Genomic DNA, 10,551 nt, shown 5'->3' on the forward strand with positions numbered 1-10,551 from the left:
TTGGGTTTGGGGGGAAAAAGAACACAGAGTCAAAGGGGTTATATAGTCAGTACAGGTCTCCTCAGCCCTTCTTGATTCCCAAGCTGCTGATTGCCAGAAGCCAGCACTGGGGAAGAACTGTTCTACTTTTCCTCATTTTTGTATTCTTTATCAAGTACCCACTACAGGTATCTGTCTGAGGCATGATTCCCAGTCAGAGGTACCTTCAGTATGATTCCGTAGGTCTCAGGCACATTTTGTAGAGCAGGAAAGGAAAACAGGATGGCAGCAACCATTTGGAATTGGCATTTTCCCAATTTTAAATGTTTCTGATATACAAATTCAAGGCTACTCTGCACAGCTCAGATCAGGAGCATTATTAACACCTGTGCTTTCCCAGGCAGAGTAAGTTTCAGGCTGTTGCTCACCAGCTTGATGATTTGCCAAACCTGGCAGGGTACGAAATGTGAGTCAATGTCCCTTGTGATCCACACAAGGATGTGGCAACACCAGAAGCAGCATCAGGGATGTTCTGATGTCACAAAAAAAAAAAAAAAAGAAAAGAAAAAAAGTCTTATGATTTTCATCGAACATCCAGGCACTTTTACAGTGACAATCTCCATATCCCTCTGGGATCTATCAGCTTGAAGCCAGACTGATGCGTGGTGAGGAGCATTTAGATGCAGACAAGGAATCAGATATACCAGCCTCATCACAAATATGCAGCCTTGGTACAAGTCTTCTAAGCAAGAAGCAGTTTATGTAGCAGGCAAGACCCAAGAGGCAGTGAAACATAGGAAGGGGACGAGAGGAAAAAAGCTCTCAAGTAAGCAAATGCCAGCTGTGGTCTGTGCTAAACCAGGAGAGTAAGGGCTGAGAGCTACCATCAGGAAGAGACAGGGACAAGCAAGCACACCATGTGGCACAAGGAAGTAATATGGTACCTGCCTTCCCTTGGGAGCCACAGGACTAGTGATCCCGGAACACACCCCTACTAGCAAGCACCAAGGAGTAAGACAGCACCACCCTTACCTTATAGCACAAAGTTGCCAAGTTTGAAGGTGATTCTTCTCTCACTGCTCGGATCTCTGCAGCTGGTACAAGGGCAAAGACATCCTGCACTGAAGTGGCTGTGTCTGCCCAGAACTGGTCCCAAAAAGCGTCATCCGTTGCCTCCACAGGCTGTGGAAAGACAAACATGGTTACAGATGCAGAACTACCGTTCTATGAGGTCCAAACATTAGCGATTGTGCCCAGCCTGAGGATGGAACCAGGCACAGAAGAGGTTCAATAAAACACACTGGCACTGGTTTTGTACCTCACCCTCTGTTATCAGGGCTTTGGCTGATTTGATCTCCCAAACAGAGCATTCCCTCAGGAAGAGGGTGAGCAGCAAGACATCTACGTGACCAACTGCATCAGGCTGGGACTCCCCAAGTCTTTCATGGAGTCACAACATACATGAGGCCACCTGCTTGTCTGCAACCTAGGGCATGTGTTACAAGATCTTTCCCAACATGCATGGGCCAGACTGCTCTCATGCACTCTATCACCTTCAGAACAAGCCAAGGATGCCCTGAGAGTGCACTGGAATTACTTCAATTGTAACCAAAGTCTCGAGGAAGCAATCAGGGACGTGTCATGAACATGGCATGAACAGACCCACAGAACTCACAGACCCACCTCAAAGCACTTATGGACACAACAGAATTGATTTTTCTGAATCAAGTATTTATACGCAACTGGACTCAGTGCAGCCGGTCGCTGCCAAGACTTTCCTCTTAAAAAGCACTAAGTCTGCAATGCAAAGAGGAAGATGGAAGGACGAAACTGATATACCAAAAAAAGCAATCCATTTCAGACCTGTGGTCTGAGAAGCCCATCACTACCCTGCCCCACACCTGGGAATACACCTCTTCCCATTATCTCTTCTGGCTCTGCAGGTGCAGACAACCTCCTCTTCTACCAGCGCTGCTGTCCCCTTTTCACAGCGAGGGAGCAAATATTCTCCTTGAGCCCACCCTGAAACCCCACTGCCAGGGATGCTGACCATAACGACAGTCTGTTTGCCAGACTGCAGCTGGAAAGAGCTCTGTACAGCCGGCTGCACAGTCCCCATGTTATTTCCCCCAGCTTCTTCCTGACAGCGTGGCATCTGCTTAGAAATCAAAACAACGATGACAACCTGGGTGTCAGGTTATATGTGGCTGAACAAAGCAGCCTGGGCCTTGCTTTGCACTTTATGGCTTTGTAGAGCCAGAGAGCAGCGCCAGCCATTCAAGGTGAAGCAGAGGCTCAGACACACAGAGCCAGCTGTGCCTCCAACCCTGCAGAAGCACGGCGTGACCTGCCACTACCCAAAAGGTGAAAATGCCAGCGCTCAACAAGAGGACTTCTCCATTACACAACATCTCAGGCATCCAGAGCCTGGAGCTCTGGATAATCAGGAAAGACTTAACTTTTCAGCCAGTCTAAAACTGAGCACAGCTCCTCCCATCTAAACACACTTGCCAAAAGATAGCATCACCCAAACAAGGTTGGGAGTGCCCGTTCAGCCCAAGGGTCCACCTACTAGGCGTGAGATAAATACATGTTTGTTTATGCCAAGCAGCATGAAAAGATGGACCCATGATTTCAGTCTGAAGAGGAAGACAGAAGCTCTTCCTGATCCTCAGCCACGCAGAGGCACAGTAGCATGCTCGGTAGGTCAGAAGAGCCATCTGCCTGAGCAACCCCAGCCCTGGGCTTGGGGCAAGGGGGAGCCTCCTGCATACACTGTGCACCAGCTCTAAAGCAAAGCAGCTCTCACCAGCTGCAATAATCAGCACCGTGGGCAGGTCTACCACATCAGGTGGGAAAGGGGCAAAAATATGAATGTGTGTTTAACTTAAACAATTCCTGCCCACTCCCAGGCTCTGCTGTAGTAGGCAGGAAACTTGCCCAGCTCTATACTGTTTCTAAATGCAGCTAAGATGCAACTCGGGAGAGAACAGCTCATTCACAGCTCTGACACCTTTTGCTATCACCTCCTTCATTAACAGCCACAGTCTGAGCAGGTGGTGTGGCACTACCACACAAAGGCCAAAAAGCGAGAGGGGCAGGCAGGCCACCTCCAAACTGGTACAGCAGGTTACTGCCTTGCAGCTCTCTGCCTTACCGCTCCAGGGCTGTAGAGGCTGCCTATCGCTTGTCCTGGGCCTTCCAGCCATGCAACAAATCAGCCCAAGCAACTCTCCAGTCTTTAAAAACAAAACCAGAAAAAAAACCCCACACAAAACCACAGGTATTCAGGCATCTTCTTAAACTCTGCTGTAGTGCTGAAACCTTCTTTGTTTTATCACCTGGCCACCAAAGCAAGTTTCCACCAAACTTCTTCCCAAGGGAAGGACAACTTTTCCCAAATGGTTCAAAAATCACAGCTCCTCAGAGGAGATCTGTAGGAACAGCCAAGTGTTTACAGCTTAACTTTCAGCTTCCCAAGCGTGTGAAGGAGATGTGCTCTTTGTGACCTGGGCATGAAATGCTTAAATGGAAAGCAGAGCTATTTTGCAAATCTCATCTCTAATTATGCTCCTCAAAAAGAGCCAAGTCCTTGGAAATCCAATCTATGTAACACATGAAACATCCTACACTTTTTACAGCCCCTTTCAAGCCACGTACCACAACTGCATGTATAATTGCCACATGTACCTACTGGCTCCCTGCCACAGCCACTCCCACTGACAACAGCGAGCAGCAATTGCTGCTAATTGGACATCATGCATAAATAATGGCTTCACTCTCCTGTAGAGGGGAAGCAGAAAACCATTTCCCTCCAGCAGGCACAGATCCTTTTACCTCCCACTAGCCTGAGGCCTCCTCAGAGGTTGAACACAGCCGCTATTTTACAGATGGTAACACAACAGCCAAGATGAATTGAAGAACACTGTCTCCTGACTAAAATTACATGCAGGTTGAAAAGCATAGCAGCAATTACCCAAGCTGCAACGTTGGATGCTGCAGCCATATAATGTTACGGCTGCCATCTTGGCAAGCAGATTACACTAAACCACCATTTTTTTCATTTTTAATAGCTGCAGCAAGTGGGCTCCTCTTCAACAGATGGCATCCCACGTACAATCCTGGGACATGGATTCAGTACTGAGTCACGTCCCTGCAGCCCCCCTGTTTTAATTAACAGTCTGGCATCAGGAAACTACTTGATCCACATAATACTCATCTCCTTGACAGAACATTACTGGATGTTTTTAAACTGACCGTATTCTGCAAACGGCATCATCTCTAGGGATCTAAATATCCATTTCCGCACACTGAGCTCACCCAACAGCCTGTATCTAGCTCACAGAGAAGGGAAATACATAGACCTAGAACAGTCCTGTTCACCAGCACCGTGTATCTTCATTTGGAAACGTCAAGATTTAGTTACAAGCGTTGGTACTGCACATGCTGCAGTACAAATCCCACAGCACCACAGCTAGCCTTGACAGTGCTTTAACCAGAAGAGCTCACAAGGAGCTGAATCCTCACCAGCAATGCTGTCATCTGGGGCCACTTCAGATTCTCCAGATCTGCACAAATGTCTCTACTTTTAGGGAGGAAGCTGCAGCACAGGTTAAAAAAAAAAATAATCCTGATGTTCCTCCAGCACAGTGCAGACAACCAGCACTGCACCAGTAGTGCAATGAGAATGAGAACCTTGTTGCTGGAAGAATCAAGGGATCAGTAGTTCAGTTCTACTCTGGAAACACATCTGGAGTGCAAAGGGAGCTCCTGACCCTCCATGCACCCCAGCACAGAGGCTGCTGAAGTTATAGAGCTGGCAGGAAGAGATGCTGCTGCCTGCTCCAAGCCCTCCACACCAAAAGGATGACTGTAGCACAGAGTGGCTGCTAAGACCACAGCAGGCAGAGCCGAGGTGATGTGACATCTCAGAGTGGGCAAGGAGGGAGACTTTTGCCTTTCAGTTCACCTGAACAAGATGTAAAGACCTCCCACCTGCATGTTGGCCACGCAAAGGTGGAACCAGTCCTACTGGACACCTCCAGCCTTCATTCCCCAATAGTTATAAATGCTGGGTTTCGGGTTCTGTAAAGAAAACCACACACTGTAAGAGTCAGAAAAGGAAGATGCTTGGATTGCAAACATCTTGCCAGTTACCGATCAGAGAATCACAGCCCTGAACAGGCAATCCCCAGGCAAACAGGATACCTCACAGGAAACAGGAAAACAGTGGAGCTGACCGTGTCCTATAAACAGGAAAAGGTCCCAAGGCACAGCCTCCCCCCATTTGTTACTGTCCCCAGCCTGACACTTAGCACCACCTTCACTTTCTCTTTCAGATACAATCCCCCACAAACCCTGGCAGGTGAGTGTTTGCATCCTCCTCCCAACTAAGAGCTCTCCGCACTTACACCTTTGTATCAAATGCCCATTCTCAACAATTCCTCTAACAGGTCCCTACTGGAGGGCTGTCAAACCAATTCCAAGGTTGCTGCAAACCATCAGCAAAGAATCAAGGGGGCAAGCAGCCACTAGTCTCACTCACTGTATTCTCTGTTTGCTTCTTGCCAACACACCAACTGAGCATCCCACCAGGCAAGGTGGCAAGGTGTTTGGGGCAGGGATTCTCCTTTTTCTGGGACTCTACAGCAAAGCAGGTCCCTTGTCCCTGACCAGGGTTTCTAGGCAGCACTACACAAGCTCAGAGAATATGTAACAGCAGCATGCTCCTTTCCACCCCAAATGAGGCAAAACTACAGAGTGTAGTCACCAGAGCACCATTCATGCAGCACTTGATTGACCTCTAGGAGATCAGGCAACCCTGCAGAGCTAGCAGATTACTTTGAGGCAACTCACACACCTTTCTACCACCTGTTTGTGAGCCACTGTGCAAACGGAAAGTCTGAGGACAATTTTATTCAAAACATTAGTTACTAGCAAGATTTCATCTCTGCTGCCAAGGACAACAGCTCCACACAGATTTCAGAGCAATAGTAAATTTTTCTATAGGAACTTTGCAGTCAGCAGTGCACAAATCAAGGAGAAACTCCAGGAGTCTGATACCAGTTCTCCACTCCCACAGCAAAGAGAGTGTTGCAAAGGAAACTGGAAAATGGGATTTGTAGAAGTCTGGCAGGGAAAGCCTAGGACAACAGTCAGCTGTGTGCAGTATTAGTTACAGCTTTGCTTTTAAGACAACTTTGCTTTTCATCAGCCCGAGACACCCAGACACTCGAGTCAAGTTTGACCACTGTCAGAGAGAGACTACCTGAAACAGACATCTCTCCCTCTCTCCAAGTGCAAGATGTACTTGTATTGGGCTCAAATTAACAGCCTGTTGTACTGCTGCATTGCCACATCAGGGATAAAGGAAGGACAGAAGTTTGTCCCTTGTTTGATCCTTCCTGTCTCTTTAAAAGCAGAGGCATAGCTAGCACTAAAATCTGACAAACTGGTTCCCAAGATCAAAATTTCTTATCTTCCAGTCAGTTGCTTGCAGGAACCATTTAATCACAAACTGGTTGAGTAAAGAAAACCAGTTTCACCAGCAGTTAAGACTCCCAGCTTCAGTTCCCTGGCTCTGCCACTGATCAGTTGTCATACTCACAATCTATGTTTCCCTTCACGTGTTAAATGCACAGTGTTTTTATGGGTAACTCAGGAGGGCTCACACATTCAAATAAAACACACCTGTTTAATTATTAAAAGAATGTACCCTATCAATTTAAAGGCGTGCACTGTAATGTAGTATCTATGTATTATATAAAAATCCCCAAGCCCATTTCTCCATGTATGATTACAAATATACACCTGTAGAATAAGCTAATTCCTTCCTTCTGGTATTACTGCCCTTTCTTAACTACTGAAGTCATTCTGAAGTAATTTTTCTTTTTTAATGCTCTAACACCTTCAGAGCTTCTCTTGGCAATTAAAAAAAAAAATCAATTAAGTCAATTTCATTTGTGTCCAGGCTCAGTTCATCTTTCAAGTTCTGGGCTCCACGTGTACAAGCATTCAAATGCTGTTTATCTAACATTTCTTTAAATGTTCATACAGGAATGCTCATATTTTTAATTAACAAAAGCCTGGGGATTATAAGAACTTATTTTTGAGACAAATTTAACTTTAGCGACAGCTCTGAACCTTCACCAGTGAGCGAGTAGTGCTTTCTGCTCAACTGCTTCCTTCCATCAGAGCCTTAGGAAACACCACACAGTGCATTACTAAGCTCACTGTTTCCTGTTACAGATCATTTGATGGAAATCTATTTGTCCAGCTACCTAATACCAGAGGAGATGGCTGCAAAAAAGGAGATACACTGCTGAAGACGCAAAACATATTTTGAGCTAATAGCTTCAAAGGATTTGACTCTGTCCATTATTGCAGCCTGGTTTTGAATTTAAAGCCTCACGGACTAGGAGGTTACGTGGAGGTTGCTGCTGGTATGAGCTCAGAAGGCTCCAGGAGAATCCAGTCACGCATCCTGCACAAGCAAACACCAGTGCCCTTCTACAGTATGTAAATATGGGAGCGCCAACACCCCACCCTTTTTCCACATGGCAGTTAGTCTCACCTAGGCCACAAAGACATGAAATTAATCCAGCCGAGAATGAAGCTTTTTCTGCTTCCTTTACTCGGGGCCCCAGCGAACGTTCTTTCATTGCACACATCAATAAACCAGGGGAGGGGACTGCTCTCTTCTTGGCTGGTGATACCAAGGATTGCCTCAGACAGGATTTTCTTTGTGAACAGCAGACTAAGAAGATCCCTATAGGCTTGATTTCCCCCCCGCAATCTCCCTTTATAAGCATGTTTCCCAGTGGAAGAAGGGCAGCCCAAAGCTGAAAGCACTCTGAACTATGTGGGATCCAGAAAAGACTTTGGAAGAATCCCTTAAAACATTACTTCATCTGCTTCTCTTTTTGCCTAGGGATGTTGCAGCACATCCACCATCTGAGGTTTTTAAGAACACGTTCACAAAAGTCATTCCCGAGCAATGCAGATAGAAGTGATACTGCTTTAGAAAGTATAAGCACTGTTTCTCAAAGGCTCTTCCAGCGTTACTGTCTATGATTTATTTCCCAGTCCTAGCCTTCGGCTCTTGAGTTTTCGCAGTTTTTCCCCTATTACCCTTTACCCCTTTGCATCCACACCCTTTTCTGAATTCATTCCCCACCATTAAACATCTTTCTGCCATCATCCCCAGGTTTTCTCAGCAGCTAGTTACTGCCTCACCACCAAAGGTGGATCATTAACAGCAATTCTCCATTGCAGCTCAGAAGAACCTGATGTGATTTCTCAACTGAACAAAATCCCTCTGCTCCTTAGAAGAACAGTCAACCGATTTTCTGCCAGCACGCTGCTGCTACTGGGCTCTCAATTTAATTGCTCCCAGGACATGCGCAACATCTGTAGACCTCCAGGCAACCACCCCTCCTATCCACAGTCCTGACACACGTAATTCCTCCTCCTGTACAGCCTGCAGAAATCAAGCACTACCTCACAGGTCACAGATGGAAGCTGCTTCTGCTGCAAAGAGCTCTCCCAACAGCCTGGCTGGCCAACAACCCTTTCAATCCTCTAATACCCCAAAAGATGGCAAGGTTCTCCACCAGTTGTTCGGGGGGTGGGGAAGAGATACAGGAAAGGAGGCACTGGCAAACCTTGCGGTGATGTAAAGCTGCAGCTGAAACCGCTGGGAGCCGCGGACATCCCTCAAGGCAGCAGCGTCTCGCTCTGCTTAGCAAAGCGCAAGATGTCAGAGGCGGCGGCGCCGTGACACCGGCCGGGCGCTGCCAGGGCTGGCGGCTGCCCCCGCACCGGCTGCGGCCCGAGGGGGCACCGGAGCCCCTCGGCACACCGGCGGCACGGCCGATGGCACCGGCTGGCCCAGACCCCGCCGCCTCCCCAGCCTCGGGGCACGGCCTCACGCCCTGCGGACCACAGCCGGCCATGGCTGAAGCCCCCGGCGGGGCCGCCACCGCCGCCCCGAGCACCCGCCGGCCCCCTCCCCAGAGCCGGGCTGCGGGGACAGCGGCCCGGCCGCCCCCTTCCCTCAGCACCGGGGGTGTCTCGGGGCAGGGCCCGGCGGAGAGGGGCCTGCCAGCCCGCCCCGGCTGCCCCTCAGCGTCCCCGGCCCCCACAGAGCCGGGACAGGCCGCGCCTGAGGGCGGGCGGGCGGCTCCCGACATGGCGGCCCCCCCTCAGCTCACCCACCGCCCGACATGGCGGCCCTCACCTGGGTCTTGGTGGTGAGCTGGATCACCGCCTTCCTGAAGTTGAGCTTGGAGTCGGCGCTGCCCATGGTGCGGCCCGGCGGGGCTGCGGCCCGCCAAGCGCCGGGCAGAGCTGTCCCCTCACGCCACCGCTGCCGCCTCCCCTCCTCGGGCCGCCGGCGTCGCCATGCCCCTTCCCCGCGCCGGCGGCTCTCCCTGCCTGCCTCCCTCCTGTCAAACGCGGCCTCGCCGGCCCCGGCCCTCCTCCTCCTCCTGCCGCGGCCCTTCCTCCGCCCACGGCCGCTGCTCCTCCTCCGCCGGCCCCGCCGCCCGCCCTCCATCCCGCCCCACCACCACCTTCCTCCTCCTCCTCCATCCCCATCTCTACCTGCCGCCCCTTCCCCACCTCGCCCCTTCCCTCTCACCTTCCGCCAGGCAGCCCCTGCCCTCCCCACTCCACCGCCACCTTCCTCCTCCATCCCCATCCCCGCCTGCCGCCCCTTCCCCCTCACTCTGCCCACACCTCACTCCCCCATGGCCATGCTCCCCCTGCACCCTTCCTTGTCACCCCTCTCCCCGAGGGCCCACCGCAGAGCATGGCTTCCCTCAGGTTGCCCTCCTCCAGCCCTTCGCTCTCTCCTCTGGCCTGGGCTCCCTCTCGCCTTCCCTGACAGCCCCCTCCTGTGCTCCCCTGACCTTTGCCTTCTCCCCCCATCACCTTCCCCTGCCACCATCTTGCCCCCTTTTCCCCTGCTCTGCCCACAGCCTGCGTCCCCTGAAGCCCCTTCGCTCGGCTACTCTCCGGCACAAGCCCCATGACAGCTCCATGTAGCCACCGCTGGAGAGCTCGGCCACCTGGCCCTGAGCCCAGGTAGCCCGGAGGGGTGGTGGGACACAGCCAGCTCTGGCCTCTCCCTACTCCTAGGTCAGCCCAAGGGCCAGGAGCCAGCAGGATTTAACCAGTACTCTGTGCAAGCACCTGGTAACAAGCTCCTTGCATGTGGTGGCCCATTAACCCTAACGAAACTCTACCCACCTGTGAGGAGAGGATGTTTTATAACTCTGGGGACTGAGAATTCAGGATTTGGCCTTCACTAAGCACCTCAAAGCAGCTGTTTGAGGCAATTCAGTGTTGCCTTTGAAGCTGTCTCACTGTTTTCCTGCGCTGAGCAGCTCTGTGAAACGCAAGCAGGTCTTTTTGGTGGTGTTGAGTTGCATTCCACATGCTCAGCTCTGCAAACCTCCTTTCTTCAGAGGAAATGAGGTAATCCTGATCATTTTGCCAAAGAAAAGCAATGTGCTGACTCCCCAGCTGGGGCAGGCTGTGGGAATTCTCATTTGTTCGCATATAACCTCT

At 50.6% G+C, this 10,551-nt stretch overlaps 1 protein-coding gene across 3 annotated transcripts in view; it reads right to left on the minus strand.

The window, feature by feature from the left end:
• HID1 (HID1 domain containing) overlaps positions 1 to 9,476 on the minus strand; it is a 31,780-nt gene extending 22,304 nt beyond the window's left edge. For 2 of the 3 annotated variants that reach the window (XM_037407714.1, XM_037407706.1), the window contains exons 1-2: positions 9,218 to 9,476; positions 1,012 to 1,161 (exon numbers count right to left, since the gene is read on the minus strand). In XM_037407714.1, coding sequence (XP_037263611.1) covers positions 1,012 to 1,161; positions 9,218 to 9,283 — 216 coding nt within the window. In that variant the 5' untranslated portion in view covers positions 9,284 to 9,476. Of the gene's footprint in view, positions 1 to 1,011; positions 1,162 to 4,506; positions 4,608 to 9,217 lie in introns of those variants that run through there. The other variant, XM_037407719.1, reaches the window with a different exon arrangement.
• Between the last annotated feature and the right edge of the window lie 1,075 nt (positions 9,477 to 10,551).

Source organism: Falco rusticolus, chromosome 1, assembly GCF_015220075.1.
Source record: "Falco rusticolus isolate bFalRus1 chromosome 1, bFalRus1.pri, whole genome shotgun sequence".
NCBI lineage: Eukaryota > Metazoa > Chordata > Aves > Falconiformes > Falconidae > Falco > Falco rusticolus.